We start from the raw sequence: 19,602 nt of genomic DNA on the forward strand, positions 1-19,602 counted from the left end.
ACGGAGATTCAGACTATCGGTTTCTCTAGCTCACCATTCTATAGCAACCAATGGGGCCCAAGCGTCATCACCGAAAGGCTGAAACCAGAAGTGTCTGCATAGCCATTTCTTCTTTCATGGCCAATTTTATTCTTTGTTTTTTTCCAGGAATGAGGCCCATGGTGGGGCTGTAAAAAGGTAAAGGTTCCCCTTGACAATTTTTTGTCCAGTCGTGTTCGACTCTAGGGGGCGGTGCTCATCCCCGTTTCCAAGCCATAGAGCCAGTGTTTTTGTCCGAAGACAATCTTCCATGGTCACATGGCCAGTGCGACTTAGACACGGAACGCTGTTACCTTCCCACCGAGGTGGTCCCTATTTATCTACTTGCATTTGCATGCTTTCGAACCGCTAGGTTGGCGGGAGCTGGGACAAGCGACGGGAGCTCACTCTGTAGCGTGGATTCGATCTTATGACTGCTTGGTCTTCTGACCCTGCAGCACAGGCTTCTGCAGTGGAGCTGTACCATGTCTTAAATGAGAACTGTTGCTTCTAGTGGCTTTTAGTAGTATGAACGCTTTTCTTTTCTTTGACTGAAAAAAAGGGGGGTGTTGGGGAAGGTCCTAGTGCCAAGAAAACATGCAGCCATAGACCACAGATTGCCCATCTTTCAGCTCTACACTGGTTGTCAACAGTATTCCAGGGTTTCCAGCAGAGCCCCTTTCTAGGCTTATCTCAAGATGCCGGCGTTTGAACATGGGGCCTCCTACACTGAACTTTGGCCCCTTCCTATGGCCAGTTAAAGGACACAGAGCCAAAAGGCTGTAGAAAAGACACTAGCAAACATTTGCTATGGGTTTTTTTAATGCGAAGTGGCCAGAGTTAAAGACACAGTTAGTAGTCACATGTACTGCTACTGTATCCCTTTCCACCCCTCTCCCTCCCATTCAGTGAAAGCACTTCTTGCAGGATTTCATCTCTGGTTTTGAAGCAAACGCTGGGAACTCTGATGTCTTGGCAGAAACTATGTGCCAGAAAGGCTCCCATTACTAAATGGAGGAGAACGTCTTTTATCCTTCTAACATGCAATGTCAGTTAGTTGCCTTTGGGGAAAAGCCTCAGCTCTGTGGCAGAAGCTATGCAACTAGAAGGTCCTACATTTAATCCAAGATTTCCAGGTAGAAGTGCTTGAAACCCTGGAGATCCACTACTAGAAAATACTGAGCATGATGAATCTACGTATGTTCTTCAGAACAGAAGAGATTCCAGTGTTCACTTGGCTCAACTATACAGTTCCATCATCCTTACCTTTTCCCAAAATAAAAGTAAAAACAGAACATTATGTGGGAATACTTCAAGCCACAGAATGCCTGTCTACAGTAGAACCACACAAGGGTTTGTCTGGAAGTTAAGTCATAGCAACTGGAATTCTTTCTTATTAGGTTGAGACATTTCTCAGCTCATCCAAGTAGGTTCTTCAGTCTGAGGAGAGTTGGTAGGAGACCAACTCCTCCCAATTCTCCTCACACTAAAGAATCTACTTGGACGAGTAGCGAAACATTTCAACCTAATAATAAAGAACTCCAGTTGCCATAATTCAACTTCCAAGTAACTTCACTTAGATGACTGAGAATCCTCATAGACACACAAGGGTTTAGTTTGGAATCAAGCTCTGGACCCTTACATGGCTCAGAGGTACCACTCACTGGATAACAATGTAATAGTAGTGATGGTTGTGGTGGTGATGATTATGATAACGATGACAGTGATGTTCTGTCAAGTCAATTCTGACTTGTGGCCAGGGTTTCCTAAGTACTGTATAAAATGGTTGTTGTGGGTTTTTTGGGCTCTTTGGCTGTGTTCTGAAGGTTGTTCTTCCTAACGTTTCGCCAGTCTCTGTGGCCGGCATCTTCAGAAGACAGCACTCTGAGCACAGAGCCAACTACACCAGAGCACAAAGTGCTGTCCTCTGAAGATGCCGGCCACAGAGACTGGCGAAACGTTAGGAAGAACAACCTTCAGAACACGGCCAAAGAGCCCGAAAAACCCACAACAACCATCAGATCCCGGCCGTGAAAGCCTTCACGGATACACTGTATAAAATACTCAGAACTTGTTTTTTCACCAGTCCCTTATTTGGGAGGTGCTCTGGGACTGTGCAGCTTGCCCCTCTCAAAAGGTTCTGTGATAAGTACCCATAATACATGGCACTGTCCAAGTGAGGGCTCTACAGACCTAGGTTCAAGCTGACTCAGCAGAAAATTGATATCAAAGGGAATTCAGTGACTTGCAGGGCAGTGGTAAATTTCAATGGTAATGGGATATATAAAGTATGTGTAGAGTTTTTGACGAGGCAGGAAGTACCCACATCTAGAACAGTGCAGAAAAGTAAAATTTAAAGAGAGAGAGAGAGAAAGAGAGAGAGAGAGAGAACTGTTCAGTGGTGCATAGAATCCTGTTTTCATATGATTTAATTTCCCAATATTAACTACCAAAACAGTGATAAGAAAATAACTCCTGTTATCACCTTTGTGTTTACTGAAGGTAAATTGAAGTTATTAAACTGGCAAACATATTTATAAATTGTCAATGCAGTGAATACATGTTGACATTTCAACTCAAACACATCTGGGACCCAAATTTAGTGAAGTTTAGAGTTAAGGACGATTTGGGAATGCAAAACTAATTAAAAACTACATGTTCGCAATGAGCAGTGTAATCTTATACATATTTATTCAGAGGTATGTCCCACCATACGTTTATTCCTGAGGGTGTTGAAGATTGGCGTCTGAGAATACCTGAACAATATCACTTGTAGCACATCACTGACATTATCTGAAAATAATACACACTCCAGTGATATTAAGAAAAACTTAAAACAAAACCAAAAAACTCAATACATTCTTCACGATTATAGCAAAGTTGAATGAAAACTAGGACACTCACTTCAAGTAAAATGATGTTGACCTTCTTCAGGAATGCAATGTAAGGTCACAGAAAAAGCCTGTATATACTAAAACTCAAATGTTTAAAACTCAAAATTCAAGATTTTCCAAGTAATTACTTAACACGTATTTAACAAGTACACATCCATGGGAGGTAGACTATGCTGTGGGAAATCATTATCAAAAACAATTTACCTCTTAGACCTATGCTCAGAGGGGAAGACCAGCCCATATTATTGATTTTGTATCCCCATCCAATGCAGGGGAGAGATAAATAGATTTCAGGTGGAGTCAGCAGAGATATCAAAACTTTTCCCCATTCTTTCAGAAATTAATTTCTCACTTCTGCTTCTCTACAAAGTCTTTTTTTAAAAAAAAATCCTTAAGATAGGAAATACAGTGGTGCCCCGCATAGCGACGTTAATCCGTTCTGGATTAATCGTCGCTATCCGAAAACATTGCTAAACAGAACTAAAAACCCCATAGGAATGCATTAAACTTCGTTTAATGCATTCCTATGGGGCCCAAACTCACCGTTCAGCGAAGATCCTCCATAGCGCCGCCATTTCGCCGCCTCGGTAAGCGAGGGCAGCGCGTGAAAATGCTTGCAGCGACCATTTTGGGCACCGCTGATCAGCTGTTCTGAAAACATCGCAATGCGAAGATCGGTAAGCAAAACGCTTACCGATCATTGCAATGCGATGTTTGCCCATTCAGAACATCGCAATGAGATTGCATTAGCGATCCCAAAAAATAGATTGCTATGCGGATTCGTCGTTAAACGGTGCGCTCGTTATGCGAGGCACCACTGTACTGTTCTTGTTTCTGTGATGACCTACTGATGAGGATGTAATAAGGAAAGCCGTTTGCTCAGTAATCTTCAAGCCTGTCATTAAACTCAGGTGGAACTGTCTAGACAGCTGTGCTCTTTCAGCAAGTATTTGCCACAATAAGTTGTTGTGACTTCTTTTGAGTCCAGGGAATTGGTTATTTCAACTGCATATATTTTGCTATACATTTTAACTGTTTCATTAAGTCAACTAGCAGGGTATCCGTTTTATGAGAAGGGGCTAGCAGGGGCTTATTATCTAAGTTAGGTGCTTTACTTTACCCCAATAAATAGATTTACAAACTCCTACACACAACAATAAGAAGGAAACCCTTTGTAGCCCTCTCTCTCACTGAGCTTGCCAATGTGACAACCTTGGCATTACAACCAGGCTGCCATTGCTCTGGGTTGGTGTGCTTCAGGGAGAGACCTATGATTCCCAGGAACCCTTTGAACCCAAGGAAGCCGTTCTGTGCCTGTTGTCAGAAATGGACTGGATGAAGGCTGGCAAAAAGAAAGGTTACTTACCTGTAACGATGGTTCTTCAAGTGGTCATTCTGTGAATTCACACAAAGGGTTAATACCAGCGCCAGCGTTGGGCCTCTCGGAACGTTTTCTAGCTGCAAGAGAAAAGTAACAATGTTTAGGACTACCCCTACTGCGCACGCCCAGCCTAACCGTCCCTCAGTTCCATTTGTCCGCCATAGGCCCTCGAGTCATAGAGATGCCAGTGACAGACAGACAGAGGGGAGGCCGGGCGGGATTGTGTGAATTCACAGAATGACCACTTGAAGAACCATCGTTACAGGTAAGTAACCTTTCTTTCTTCATCGTGGTCTTCTGTGAATGCACACAAAGGGTGATTAGCACGCTTACTAACCGGATGGTGGGCTGTCACTGAAGAGCCGATGCTAGCACTGCCCTCCCGAATCTGGTTTCCTCTCTTGCCCTCACGTCCAATCTGTAGTGGGTTATGAAGGTAGAGGCATTGGACCAGGTAGCGGACCGGCAGATGTCGGGCAGGTCAACGCCACGGAGTAAGGCAGTCGATGAGGCTACAGCCCTAGTGGAATGGGCTTTAAGTCCCTCTGGAGGGTCTCTGTGGTTGAGCTCGTAGGCAAGGGCGATGGTAGATACGAGCCACCGAGAGAGCGTGGACGGCGAAGCCGGGCAGCCCTTCTTTGGGCCGAAGTAACAAAGAAAGAGTCTGTTGGCCAGGCGAAAGTCCTTGGTCCTGGATACATAAAAAGCTAAGGACCGTCGAACATCGAGCATGTGTAGCATGCGTTCGACATCAGTAGTCGGAGACGGAAATAAAGTTGGCAGAATAAGTGGTTGATTGACGTGGAAGTCGGAGACCACCTTGGGAAGAAAAGACACGTCCAGGTAAAGCATGACCTTGTCCTTAAAGAATTGAAGAAAGGGTTGATCATGACGGAGAGCTGCCAACTCGCTAGCTCGACGAGCAGAGGTGATAGCCACGAGGAACAGCGTTTTCAGAGAAAGCAGCTTGAGGTCACAGGTGGCCATGGGTTCAAATGGGGGTCTGGATAGGGCATGCAGAACCAAGTGAAGGGACCACTGTGGAAGTGGAGGACGAACGGGAGGTCGGAGGTTAGAGAGACCTCTCAAAAACATCCTGACGGTAGGATGGGAGAAAAGGCGAGAAGAGGGAGAAGCTCTAGGTTGGAAGAAAACAACCGCAGCAAGGTACACTTTGATAGTAGAGATAGACAGGTGGAAATCAAACAGGTAGCGGAGATACTGTAGAAGCGTAGAAAGAGATACAGGGGAGGAGACGAGATCTCTCTGCTGGGTAAATTTCAAAAAACTTTTCCACTTGTAGGCATACAAGCGAGACGTGGAGGGCTTGACGCGTTGGTCAAGACCTCTTGGATTTCGGGACGATCCTCCACGCCGTCAGATGGAGCGCGTCGATGTCGGGGTGAAGGACTTTGCCTGCTTCCTGGGTCAGCAGGTCCGGCCACAACGGAAGGGTCATGGAGTCCACAGCGATGCTGACTAGCGTGGGGAACCACACCTGGCGAGGCCAAAAGGGTGCAATGAAAATGGCCGGAGTCATGGAACGTTGGAGTTTGATCAAGGACCTCTGTATCAACGGAATCGGTGGGAATATGTACAAGAGACCCTGGTTCCATGGGATCATGAATGCGTCGCCGAGCGAGTGGAGACCGAGACCTGCCCGGGACGCGTACCGGGAGCATTTCGCGTTGTGAGGGGATGCGAACAAGTCCAGCACCGGGGTCCCCCATTGGCGGCAAAGGTCCTGGAAGACCAGAGGGTTCAACTCCCATTCGTGTGTCTGATGTTGAAGCCTGCTCAGAGTGTCCGCAACTGTGTTGTCCTCTGTGGCCACATGGATGGCGACCGGGTAGATGTGATGACGGTAACACCACTCCCAAAGGAGGATGGAGAGATACAGTAGAGAGTGAGAGCGGGTTCCACCCTGCTTGTTGACATAGTGCATTGTGGTAGTGTTGTCCGTCACCAGCTGAACTCCGCGGCCGTGTAGCAGAGGAAGGAAGGACCTGAAGGCCTTGATGACTGCAAGCAGCTCCAGGTGATTGATGTGGAACATGGCTTCCTGCGGCGTCCAGAGGGCATGAATGGTGTGATGACCGCAGTGCGCCCCCCAGCCGGAGGGACTGGCGTCTGTTGTGACCTGAACGGTGAGACGGAGTGGACGAAAGGGCCGGCCAACCGTGAGGTGGGGTGTGTACATCCACCACTGGAGCTGTCTGGTGAGCTCCGGGGTGACGCGAAGACGCTTCCTCTGGCTGTCCATCATAGGGTCGAAAAGGGTGAGGAACCATGATTGGAGCGACCGGAGCTTGAGGCGAGCGTGAGCTAGCGCCGGTGTTGTAGAAGACATCAGGCCGAGAAGGTGTTGGGCGTGATGGGCTGTCACCCGGGCACGGGGAAGAAACTTTCTGATGGCTCGTTGAATCTTGCGTATCCTCTCTGGAGGGAGAAAAACTCGACCCTTTATGGCGTCCAAACAGACCCCTATGTATTGAACTGTTTTGGAGGGAATGAGCTGAGACTTCTGCTCGTTGACAGTGAGACCGAGGTTGTGAAGAAGATACAGGATAAATTTTGTGTCTTTCAGAGATCGGCTTCGTGAGGTGGAGACCACGAGCCAATCGTCCAGGTAAGGGTAAACGTGGATGCCCCTGAGACGAAGGTAAGCTGCCACTGGGGCCATGACCTTGGTGAAGGTCCGGGGAGCTGTGGACAGGCCGAATGGCAGGGCCTGAAATTCGTAGATTGTGCCCTGAAAGATGAACCGAAGAAACTTTCGGTGGTCGGGATGAATAGTGACGTGAAAGTATGCGTCCTTTAGATCTATGAGGACGAACCAATTGTTCTTCTTCAGGAGGTGCATGATGGACTCTAAGGTGAGCATCCGAAACCGTCTGGGTCGCAGGTAAGTGTTTAGGAGTCTTAGATCGAGAATGGGCCTTATGCCTCCTCCTCTTTTTGAGACAGCAAAGTAGCGGGAGTAAAAACCGCAGTGAATGTCGCTGGGTGGTACTGTAGAGATGGCATCTTTTTGTAAGAGAGATAATATTTCTTCCTCGAGCGAGGAGTCGAATGGAGAATGATTGATGAAACCGAGCGGAGGAGATCTTATAAATTCCAGCTGGTAACCGTGTTGAATAATTTTTAGAGCCCAAGCGTCGGTTGTGATGATAGACCAGTTGTGAAGAAACGGATGAAGACGGGTGGCAGGTGGTGAACGGGTGAAACTGGGGGGCCGAAAGTCAAAGATACTGTTTTTGCTTTCTGCCAGGTGGCTTAAAGGGTTGGCGGCGATGGGGTGGACGAGGCCGGTATCCCTGATAGCCCTGGACAGAAGAAGAGGACTGGCCAGAGCGTTGCTGAGGTAGGTGTTTGTAAGGACGGTACTGTTGAGAAGATTGATACTGACCATAAGATTTACGCCATTGGGGGCGTCGCTGTCTAGATTGAGTCTGAACAGAGTAGGACTTGGCAGTCCTCTTAGCTTTGTGAAGGTCTTCTAAATGGGAGTCGGTCTTTTCGTTGAACAGCCCGGTAGCGTCAAAGGCGAGGCTCTCAACCTTTGACTTGACATCTTCCATTATGTCTGCAGAACGGAGCCAAGCGTGGCGACGGATAGAGATGGCAGACATGAGAACTCTGGCAGAGATCTCTGCTGCATGTCTGATGGAGAGACGTTCATACTTGGATACCGTCTGAGCTTCCTCATATGAGTTAAGGAAAGCTTGCCGGGTGTCTTCAGGTATCATTTTTAATCCTGGCAAAAGCTTGAGCCATAATTGTTTGTGATAAGCTCCCAGAACAGTCTGATAATTTATGACTCGAAGTAGCAAGGTGACAAGGGAGTAGATTTTCCTGCCGATGAGTTCCAGCTTTTTACCCTCCTTGTCAACTGGAGTAACATGGGCCTTGGCCGAAGGCCTTGAACAGCTTGTTTCAACAATGAGTGAGTTTGGAATGGGATGCTTGAGCAGAAAATGAGTGTCAGTCCCATGAATCTTGTAGAAGTGCTCTGTGCGACGAGGGACATTAGGTGTAGTCGCAGGCTGAGCCCAGAACTCCTTAATGGCCTCCATAACCACAGGCACAAAGGCTATACTGGGGGGAGCGGTACTGTCTTTCTTGATGTCCCCAAAGAACAAGTCCTCTCCCGGAGGCGAAGGGAGATTCAAGTCCAGTTTAAGCGTCTTGGCAAGTCTGGACATCATCTGAGAGTAGGAAGAAAAATCCTCAGATGGAGAAGGGGCGTGAGGATCACCAGTATCGGAAAGCACCAGATCACCCGGAGGTAAATCGTGCGGTGGCAAGGGTGGGGGTTGCTCCTGATCGGAGTCAGAAGACTGCTCCGTGGACACCTCATCTGGATCAGAGGAGAAGACATCCCTCTTCTTCTTTGGAGGGGGTTTCTCGATGCCGACCTGCGCTGTCGGGGGTCGAACTGGGACCACGGTCGGCGCCGAGGTGGAAGGAACCGGTTGCGGTGGAGGGGCAACCGGTATCGTAGGAGGCTGGTCTCTGGCTCGAATAGCCCGGCGTCGGCGTCGAGGACGGTGCGACTCTGAAGAAGAAGACACGTATATGTACCGGATCTTTTTGCGGTACCGGTCTCGAGATGCGGATGTCGAAGACGAAGAAGGAGACCTCGAACGGTCGCGTCGACGTCGATGGCGCTTACGACGCTTAGGGTGGTCGGAATCCGCCGAACAGGAAGAAGAGGATCGACGTCGATGCTTGCTACGACGTCGATGAGAGCGGCGCTTCTTCTTAGAGCGTTTACGCTTAGAGGATTTCGAGTCCGAACGATCGCCAGAGTCGGACTGAGTGGAAGCTCGATGCCTCTTCTTCGACCGTTTCCGTCGAGGAGACTTCGACCTCGAGCGGCCGGAGGAAGGGGACCGGCTCGGGGAGTGATGCTTCTCCGTGCGAGAACGTTTGCCTCGAGGAGATTTCGACCTCGAACGCACAGGTGATCGAGGTATCTTCTCTCGAGGGGATCTCGAGTCCGAGTGTACGGACGAGATCGACACGGGAGGCGACCCCTGGCCCGCAGGAAAAGGGCTATGTGGGGCAGAAGCGAGACCAGTAGTGACTGCGACTAACTGGCTCGGCGTCGGGGAAGACCGTCCCGAAGGTGGTATCACTTCAGTACGTCGAACAGGAGGAGGAGCGGGTGCCTCGGACGAGGCCTCGAAGCGCCTCGACAACTCCTCAAGAATCGGTGATGGAATGGAACCCGAGCTCGGAGAAAGTCGAATGGATGTCATTTTAAGCTGGGCAGCCGCCTTAGCTTTGGACGACTTCGACGGCTTAGCTTTCGGAGCCGGAGGCTCGGGGTTCGAAGCAGGAGCGGCCGATTTCGACGACGCGGATTTTTTCGACATTTTGGAAACTTTAGAGACGACCGACTGAACAGGAGCTGCTCGAGAAGTGGAAGCCATTTCCCCCTCCGAGGGCGCCGTGGAAGACAACGTTGACTCCCACAGATGAAGTTTAAGGCGCTGTTGGCGAGCTTTGAGAGCGGCCTTAGTGAAGGCTTTGCAGTGTGGGCAAGTTTTGGGATTGTGCGATTCCCCCAAACAATACAGGCAAGTATCGTGGCCGTCCTGGTGGGGAATTTTGCGGTCGCACACCACACACCTGCTGAACGGCCCGGAAGGGGACATAGGGCAGTAAGGAAACCGAAACGACAAGTCCAAGGATGAGGCAGAGCAGTCCGAAATCAGTCCGAGTAAAGCCAGAAAAATACACCGAGTCGTCAAGTTGAAGGGAAAAAGCGCTAGGGTAGTCCGTGAGCGAAGCTAGGTCAAAAGCCAAAAATCAGATATATCGCAATAAACGCAGCTAAGACGAGAGGCTCCAAACCGCTAGGCGGAAAAATGGAACTGAGGGACGGTTAGGCTGGGCGTGCGCAGTAGGGGTAGTCCTAAACATTGTTACTTTTCTCTTGCAGCTAGAAAACGTTCCGAGAGGCCCAACGCTGGCGCTGGTATTAACCCTTTGTGTGCATTCACAGAAGACCACGATGAAGAACTGAAACTTAACCCAGACCAGACACAGGTGTTCCTGGTCCATCATGAGACAGGGGTCCAGCCTGTATTGGACACTTTCCCTGAAAAAGTCAGGTTCAGGGCTCCTGGACTCAAGCCGGAGCTTGGATGACCAAATGTCAGTGGTGGCCAGGAATGCCCGTGCAAAGTTAAATCTGGTGTGCACCACCTTTGCCCATTCCTTGTGATGTCCAATGTGGTCAAGGCAACACATGCCTTAGTTACATCTCATTTGGATTACTGCAACACGCTTTATGTGTTTGACGAGTGTTCAGAAACTTCAGCGGGTTCAGAATGCAGCTGCCAGACTCTCTCATTACAACAGCTTCACTGGCTGCCGATCTCTTCTCAGATTCAATTCAAACAGCTGGCTATAACCTATACAGTTCTTGGGTCTTAGGCTATCTGAAGGACACCCCACTATAGCCTTCTTGCCTTTTAAAATCTTTGGGGGAGACCCTTCTCTTGGTTCCACCACCTTGCCAAGCTCGCTTGGTGAGGACACGAGAGAGGGCCTTCTTGGTGACTACTCCCAGGCTTTGGCATGGACTGCCTTGAAAAGCCAGGCTGGCCCACTCTCTCTTGTCCTTCTCTCCTTAGGCAAAGACTTTCCTCTTCAGGCTGGGTTTTTAAGAGAAAAGGGTCTAGGGAACACTGCATTTTATAAATTCAGATTTTTTAAAAAATGTTTTCAAATTTGTTTCTAATCTCAAACAATTTTTAATATACAGTCTTGTATGGTATTTTAACTGGTTATTACCGCATTATTTTAATGGTTGTGAGCCACCTTGGTTGCCCTATGGGGAGAAAGGTAGCATATATATATTAAATACATAAATGTAGGGAACAAACCTTACAATGCTTTGCCCAGTTGCTTTTCAAAGCGCATTGTGGATTTCCTTGAAAACATCAATACAAATATTTGCCTCAGAAAACAGTACAATATAAGGATCAGTAATACTGACTGTTATAAAGAACCCCCAGGTCCTTCTTAACTTTTCACGGCCCATGAGGTTACATTTCCTGCACTAACTCTGAACCAATTGTGAACACAACTGGCCGTCTTCTTCTTTAAAAACCACACTGGTTGCTTCCAGATTAACACAGTTTTTCACACGACTGACACAGCACAGGAGTTCATTGACAGAAATTATCCATTGCTTTTGCAAAATTGTATTTAGCTCAGTTCTTTTTATAACAGAATGACATGTAATGGATTTTTTCTCTTTTAAGACTTTTTAATATTTAATCTTAAGAACTTTTCTCAAATATGTTAAATTTGTTCCTTCTATCCAAGGAGAGACATCACCTTGCCAACAAAAGTCCGAATAGTCAAAGCTATGGTTTTTCCTGTCGTGATGTATGGAAGTGAGAGCTGGACCATAAAGAAAGCAGACCGCCGAAGAATTGATGCCTTTGAATTGTGGTGCTGGAGGAGACTCTTGAGAATCCCCTGGACTGCAAGGAGAACAAACCTATCAATTCTAAAGGAAATCAACCCTGAGTGCTCACTGGAAGGACAGATCCTGAAGCTGAGGCTCCAGTACTTTGGCCATCTAATGAGAAGAAAAGACTCCCTGGAAAAGGCCCTGATGTTGGGAAAGTGTGATGGCAAGAGGAGAAGGGGACGACCGAGGATGAGATGGCTGGACAGTGTCTGCGAAGCAACCAACATGAATTTGACACAACTCCAGGAGGCAGTAGAAGATAGGAGGGCCTGGCGTGCTCTGGTCCATGGGGTCACGAAGAGTCGGACACGACTAAACGACTAAACGAAACGAAAAATCCAATCTGCAGAATTTTTTCTTAAAGGTGATCCAGTTTCCACTATCAATTTCCTAAGATCATTTTATCATTTTAAAAATCAAGGATTTTATGAAGTAGACTTCATTTCTAATGCTCAGATGGCCTGCTGGTCAGTTTAAGTGGAGCGCGGCAGACATAAAAATGGGATGAATGTCCCTTAAAAGATAAGAGATAACATTAAAACTGTACACATACATAAATAAGAGGTTTTTCTATTACAGTGATGCCTCACCCTACGAATGTCCCTACTTATGACCATTTCGAGTTACAACCAGCTCTGGTAGCAAAATTTTGCTTCGACTTGCAACTGGAGCTTCAACTTCCGAACAGAAAGGGGCAAGGGAAACGGGCGGGAAATTCAAACTGCTGGTGGTGAAGAGGCTACTTCTTTGTAGCTCTTTTGCCCCAACAGTTAGGAAAACGGAGGCAGCGGCAGGGGGAGGTGGCAGCAATGGGGACCCAGCACCAGGGAGCTGAGCCTGGTCGGGGTGGTCCAGTCGCTCTCCTCCTGGCGGCAGTGGCGGTGACTCAGTGCTGGGAGGCTGAGCCTGGCCGGGGTGGTCCGGCCATTCGCCCCAGCCTCGCCCTCTGCCATGGCCAGCCCTGCCGGGGAATGAGCAATCAGAAAAGGCTTCAGACTGTTAAGGTAAGGTGCCGCTTTTTTCTTTTTTAAAACTGTTCTGGGTGGCTTTTACTGTGTGGGTTTGGGCTGGGGGAGTTATGTTTCTGTGCTGTGTTGTGGGGTTTTTTTGGTAATTTTTTTTTTCAATCCTAGCATGGGACTTGCTCCAATGTTTATTTTTGCAGCCCCAGCTCATTCCTATGGGGCTTGCAGTGTTTCATTTATAGTTTTTTTTTGGTATTTTTTTAAAATGCTGGAACGGATTAATCGTGTTCCCGTGCATTTCAATGGGAAATGATGCTTTGACTTACATCCATCTTCTGGAACAGATTATGGTCATAAATTGAGGCACCACTGTATTGTAATGTAATTTGTATCATTCTGTTGTTTTATTTTGAAAAGATTGTCAAAAATGCTGTTCCAAATGGATCGGAGGGGATTAAAGTGAATAATGTCCCCTTAAGTAATAAACTGATGATACAATCCAACTAAAAGTAATGCTAAGTGCTCATACTGCCTGCATAAGGAGGATGGCTGAATGTGCTTCTCACTTATCATGTTTGATGGATCCCATAACTACAGTTTTCCTATAATATACATTTGACTGATCCATAACCCCTATTTATTTATTTATTTATTTATTTATTTATTTATTTATTTATTTATTTGTTTATTTATTTGTTTATTTATTTATTTAAATACCACACTAATGGGGCAGTGGAGAGAGAAAGAGAGAGAGAGAGAGAGAAAGAGAGAGAGAGAGACCCATTACTGTGAGGCACTATTCTGGCCAGTGAAGAGATAATACAGTGGAGCCCCGCTGGATGACGATAATGTGTTCCAGGAAAATCGCTGTTAAGCGAAATCGTCGTCATGCGGGGGAAAAAAATCCCCATTGAAATGCACTGAAAACCGGTCAATGTGTTCCAATGGGGGAAATACCTCATCGTCCACTGGAGATTGCCCTTAGAGAAGCGCCAATCAGCTGTTAAATATCGCTGTAATGTGAAGCTTCCGTTTGGATAGCAGCCATTTTGAGAAGGGAGGGAAGCCGTTTTGCGGAACTGAAAGCAGCCATTTTGAGAAGGGAGGGAAGCCATTTTGCGGAGGGAAGCCATTTTGCAGAACCAGAAAGCAGCCATTTTGAGAAGGGAGGGAAGCCATTTTGCGGAGCTGGAAAAAACAGGCTCCTAATCAATGTAAAGCGGATTTCCCCCATTGGAACCATCGTTTTGCAAACAAACACGAAAATCACAAAACAAAGAACAAATCAATCAGAAAACCACAACAGTGCTAACATGTCCTTGATAGTTCTTCTACCAGTAATGAATATGAGAACATTTGGCAATCATTTTCACATGTTGTGTCACACGACACAGTGTTCTCTGTAACAGCCACTGAGTTCTGTGTGCATTTCTAATTGTCCAAAGACTTCAGATATCCATTAAACAAACTGTATTTATCAGATACTGGCTGAAATCCAGTAGTAAGTCACAACTAAAGAAGCTCTAAGGAGACTCTTGGGACTCACTAGTAGACGAGAGATTCTTCACATGACGTTTGCACACCATACTAACTGCGTGCCATAGAGTTCTGAATCTCCAGGATGTTCACCATTCATAGCAGCCTAATGATGAAGCTCAACAGGAGTTTCTATTCTAAAATGCAAAATGCTTTCTCAACAGAGAGGAAAGACTCTCTCAGCAGAAAAGGTCACTGAGGGAGTTAATGAGGGCAGATAATGTCACTGGTCAGGAATCCAGACCATCAGTTAAAGCAGAGAAGGATGATCTCTGGGGTCCAAAACATCCTTCCAAAATGTGATGATTTTCACACACATACACCCCGAAACAGGAACCGACCATAAGGCACTTCAATTTTTTGATGGGAAACACTCGGACTAGTCCCAAACACATTAACACAAGGCCCATTACTCTGCTTTTAGTCACCTTCGTCATCATCTTTGAACGGCAGAGCTGGAAGGGACCCTACGGATCATCAAGGCCAGCTCCTGTCCAGGAGGCCCAGTGGGGGAACCGAACTTCCACGGTGCCTCCTGGACAGGGGCTCATTTCAATCATCCATGGAGTCCCTTCCCGCTCTGCTGTTCTAGGATGACAAGGATCAAAAGCAGTGCAGGTCATTTTGTACACACCTGTCTCAGAAGTCTTTTTCATTCAGACAATTTGAATTGTATTTTGTTTTGCTTTGTTTTATTCTTTTTTTAGCCAAGGGGGGATACAGAAGGGGCTTTGGGGCTCAGAAAACAGTCTTCAGGCCTGCCTGCAGCCAGTGGGCCATGTGGTTTTCATCTGTCCATTACAGTAGTGCCTTGTGGTAACGCATATCATGCATTCCTACAAATACAGTAAAATCGTACCTTCCGTAGCAGGAAACAGATCTTGTCCCTCGCTCTTAGTCTCTGCCAGTTTTCCTGTTCGTAGCAATACTTCCGCAAAGCTTTCCAAAGGAGTGTATTCATATGTAGTATATGTAACTTGATTCTAAAGAACATGAAATTTTAACAACGTAAGTACTATGTAACTACTAATTTTTGATATATGTGTGATGGTTGTATTATCTTCCTTAATAATAATTGTGTGCCGTCAAGTCAACTGTAACTTATGTCAATCCTTTTCAGGATTTTCTAGATAGGGAGTGCTCAGAAGTGGTTTATAATTTCCTTTTTCTGCAGCCACTTCTGGGGACGGTGTAGCCGGCCCAGAGCCACACAGGCTGGCTCTTTTCTCAGGAGGCACAGTGGGAAATTGAACTCCCAACCTCTGGCTCTGCAGCCAGATATCTTCCTTATCTGCTTTTATTAACCATTTATCACCCAGTAATCGCTCAACTTCATGCTCATCAGATCTCATCTGGATAATAAATATTTAGTTAAGACTGTTATTCAAACACATCAGGCTTCCCTGAGTGAAGTCACTTTAGTGGATCACACAGGAGACACAGAGAGAGCAGAAGAAATTGCCAATCTTCATTTGTTAGCACCTTGTTAAGGTGGCTTGACTGCAGCCATCCTAATTTGCAGGAGGTTTGGTTAAAGCAGAGCTACCTTAACAAGCTGCAAACTAAGGTTGGCTGCCAATCCCCTTATCTCTGCTGAGTTCCTGTGTGCTTGTTGGCCTCCTAGCTGCTGTAGCACACCAGTTCTGGACCCAAGCCTTTATGAAAATAAATAAATAATTTGGAGATAAAGGGGCACTCAGTAGAAGGGAAGAGACACCCCAGTGAGGGTCCCTCTGCTTTCTCCTTTTTCCTTTCAAACTAGGAAACTGGGAAATCCAGTTTTTGTCACCAATTTTATCGGCTCAAGCAATCACACCATTTGAACCAATGCAAATGTATTCAATTTGTTAAAAAATGTGAAAGTGCAAGCAGCAAAGCGAAAAAAATATGGAGGAAGGGGGAGACCTCCAGGCTGATTTGCACTGACTTCTACATCATCTAGTCAATAAAAAATAATGAGAAGTTAACTCCCAATCCTAGAGCATTTCTCAACTTATTTCTCAATGTAGATGCTGCACAGTCCACAACCGTTTATTATTATACAACATTTTCAATATTGGAATGTTTCAAACTAGGAAGATGTCTTAAACTTACTTCTGCAAGGTATGGATTCTCTATCAGAGATTCATAAAATGGATGACAGCCTTGCTTTTCGATTGCTGCATTTGCACCAGTGGTGCTTTTTAATGCATCTCCAAACTCTTGGCCCTTTGAGGAACAAAACACAGGAAAGCCCTAATATTAATGCAATGTGATCTCTATAGCAAGATTCTCATATTCTGTCAAATATTCAAAGAGATGGCATCACAATTCAAAAGGGGAATCTGAGCTCCAAATAAAGTGCGGGTTAAAGCCCCATCCACCTACCCACTCCCCATACATGGTGTCTCTTACAGCTTTCCCATTTGCCTACACACAGAAAGTCCCGGTGGAGAACAAAGGAACAGCTTATTTAAGTGATCAAGGCCAAAGAGTGGAGCGATTAGCACAGGGTTCTTTCTTACATGTAATGGTCGAAGGTAAGTCAGCGACTTCTTCCACCACTGTCGATCACTGACGGCATGCAGCACAGCTTTTGTTGTCAGAGTGGTATTAGAAAGTACCTTCATGGTCTTCGCCGTCGTCCACTGGAGCAGGTCAGCAGACTGACTAGTAGAAATGCGCGGCTCGACCTGTGAGTTTATACAACACACAACCCATAGGCATTAAACACAAAGCGGTCAGACAGATAACCTGTAATACAAGCAGGTATAAAACGTGCATAAGACAGCCTCTGAATCACCATTAACAGCTGAGCCGAATATCTCAGATTAGCCATGCTCCTTGTGCTTGGGTGCAGGGTAAAAGAAGACAAGTTTACACACAGATACCAAAACTAGTACTGGAAATGTGTTTGACCCTGCTCTTGCTCACTTGCATTAAGCATAATCATTGCGGCTAACGGCCACTGTTGCAATCATCGGAATATGCACTAGTGTTTCATGTTTAAGACGGTAATCTCTTGATTAATGAAGGCTAAATAAATGTTAAAAGCTGATATTAGAGCTTTGCTTCATTCTCAATGGTTTCAGGAAGTTAGAATACAAAACTATAAGCTACTAAAAGTAAAAAAAAAAAAGCTTGATTCTCAACTGATGCCATTATAGCTGCCTGACACTGTAACTCCAAATGGATACAACAGATATTAAACAGGCCCGTGACTTATAAAAGGTCTGTCGCAACTGGATACTTATCATGTTGAAGACTGTACTTTCCAGTCATGTGGGAATTTTCCCCCCAGTAATTTTAAAAGACTCCTTTAAAGACTCTTGGGTGCCATTCCAAAATAAGAGCAAAGCAAAACAAAGCAAAGTGTGCTGCTTATATACTGTCCCATAGCACTTCAAGCACTCTCTAGGCAGTTTACAAGTTAATTATGCAGGCTACACATTGCCCCTGGGTACTCATTTTACCAACCTCTGAAGGATGGAAGGCTGAGTCAACCTTGAGGCGGTTACCTGGGATTGAACCCCGGGTCGTGAGCACAGTTTTAGCTGCAGGACAGCAGTTTGACCACTGTGCCATGAGGCTCAAGAGCTCTTCCTTTTCCCAGGGCAGTTTGATTACTGAGCTCCTCAGAACAGATTATTGGCTACCCATGCATCACAAAGTCTCCTTCCATTCATAAATGTCCATAATGCCTTTTATTTCCTTCACCCTTTCCAACACTCTTCTCCAAAATCTTGCTCCTTTTCCAGACATATACATATTAAAATAAGCTGGGTTTTTTGGGGTAGAACCATCCCTAAAATGAGGAACAAAAACAACTTGGGTCTTTCAAAAACTAATCTCATGGTTTAAGAAGAGGTAAATAGATAAAGGGCTTGAACAACCAATGTAAAATCCATATTTCATATTCACTTCTGTTCATAAGCAAACATTGAGATAAATTGCTCAGTTGAGTCCCAGATTTTAATCAGGAAGTAGGTCATGGAAGAGTGGACTATGTGCTCCTTACATCAATTATCCACATATTATATTGGAATATTATGGCCATATGCAGTCTTACCAAATATCCACTGATTCAATGGGTCTACTCTTGTTTTGACTTACTACTAAATTTCAGCTACTGTCTAATCTGACCTTAAGTTTATCAAAAATAGTGCAAAAGGTATGAAAATGTCCTTCTAGGAACTCAAAATATACCTTTTGATACCATTTAACTATACATTAAATGACGTCTCTTAAGAAACACACCTTAAATATTCTCTCACTTTCTTACACTGTTCATCTGAATTAGAAAGATACCTGCTGAGCAGGAATGTGATCGTGCAAAACGTCTTGTTCTTGGCAATTTCCAAGACTGTTCACTGAGACTTTCCTTTGCATTAGTTAAGATTTCCCAGTTTCCGTTAAAACAAGAAGGAAGGATGGAACTAACTTCCAAGAAACTCCACAAGATTTCATGAGCAAGGTGGTGATGGAGACAGTCTTGTGCAGACAACTCTTGGGGCAGAAAGAGTTAATCCCCCATCCGCTTTTCCTCTGACAGTGAAAGGTTATCAGATGTATATCCCTAATGTTAATTGTTAAACATATGAAAATAAATGATAATGATTTGAGGTTCTGAAGTTTTGGAGGAGAAATGCATTAACTAAAACAGGCTACTGTCATTATTTTTCTTTTAAAGAAGTAACACTTCTATGTGTAACAGTGTGAAGCTTCACATTATTAATAGTAATAAGAGGATGTAAAGAGAGGACCTCCTGCCAACCACTGAATAATCATTTGGAAATTTTAGTTCTTGCTTCCCTAACGAAAGGACTACATGCTGAGCAAAATACAGTATGGCAAAAAAATTTCCAGTCTACTTTAAAAATAAATGCAAAAAAGATGCACTGAGCTGTATTTAAAGGAAGGAAGGAAAGAAACCCCTTTTGGATCTCACTTGATACACCTGGAAAAAAAGGCTTGTAAATATGAAGCCTGCGGTGTACTTGCTTTGTTGGGCTTAAGACTGTTCAGCCAGTATGTACTACAAAAATAACCATAATGCTGACTCAATGTATCTTCTTTACTGGAATTTTAAAAGCAAGCACAGTAGTCTCATTCTTCTTTTTAAAGGACTGTTCCACTGGTCTCCTTACTTTTCTTGCTGGGGAGGCAGAAAGGAATACTCCTGGGAAGAGGGCTGGGTTGCAAACCAGAGCTGAGATTGACATGATCATGCCTTTGGCTGCGGGTACATCGCTCTAGCTGTTCCTCAACGAATGGTTTAGCAATTAGGTGCCTTGACAGAGGCCAGAAGCTTTGGTGAGTACAAAGCAATTTCCT

The 19,602-nt window shown here is 45.5% G+C and overlaps 1 protein-coding gene across 2 annotated transcripts in view; it reads right to left on the minus strand.

The window, feature by feature from the left end:
• The window catches only part of NBAS (NBAS subunit of NRZ tethering complex), a 234,840-nt gene that overhangs the window by 86,327 nt on the left and 128,911 nt on the right, over positions 1-19,602 (minus strand). For both annotated transcript variants that reach the window (XM_073001737.2, XM_078388309.1), the window contains exons 36-38: positions 16,794-16,961; positions 16,384-16,497; positions 15,149-15,272 (exon numbers count right to left, since the gene is read on the minus strand). In XM_073001737.2, the coding sequence (XP_072857838.2) occupies positions 15,149-15,272; positions 16,384-16,497; positions 16,794-16,961 (406 nt within the window). The remainder of the gene's footprint in view (positions 1-15,148; positions 15,273-16,383; positions 16,498-16,793; positions 16,962-19,602) is intronic.

This window comes from Pogona vitticeps, chromosome 1 (genome assembly GCF_051106095.1).
Source record: "Pogona vitticeps strain Pit_001003342236 chromosome 1, PviZW2.1, whole genome shotgun sequence".
NCBI classification, from domain to species: Eukaryota; Metazoa; Chordata; class Lepidosauria; order Squamata; family Agamidae; genus Pogona; species Pogona vitticeps.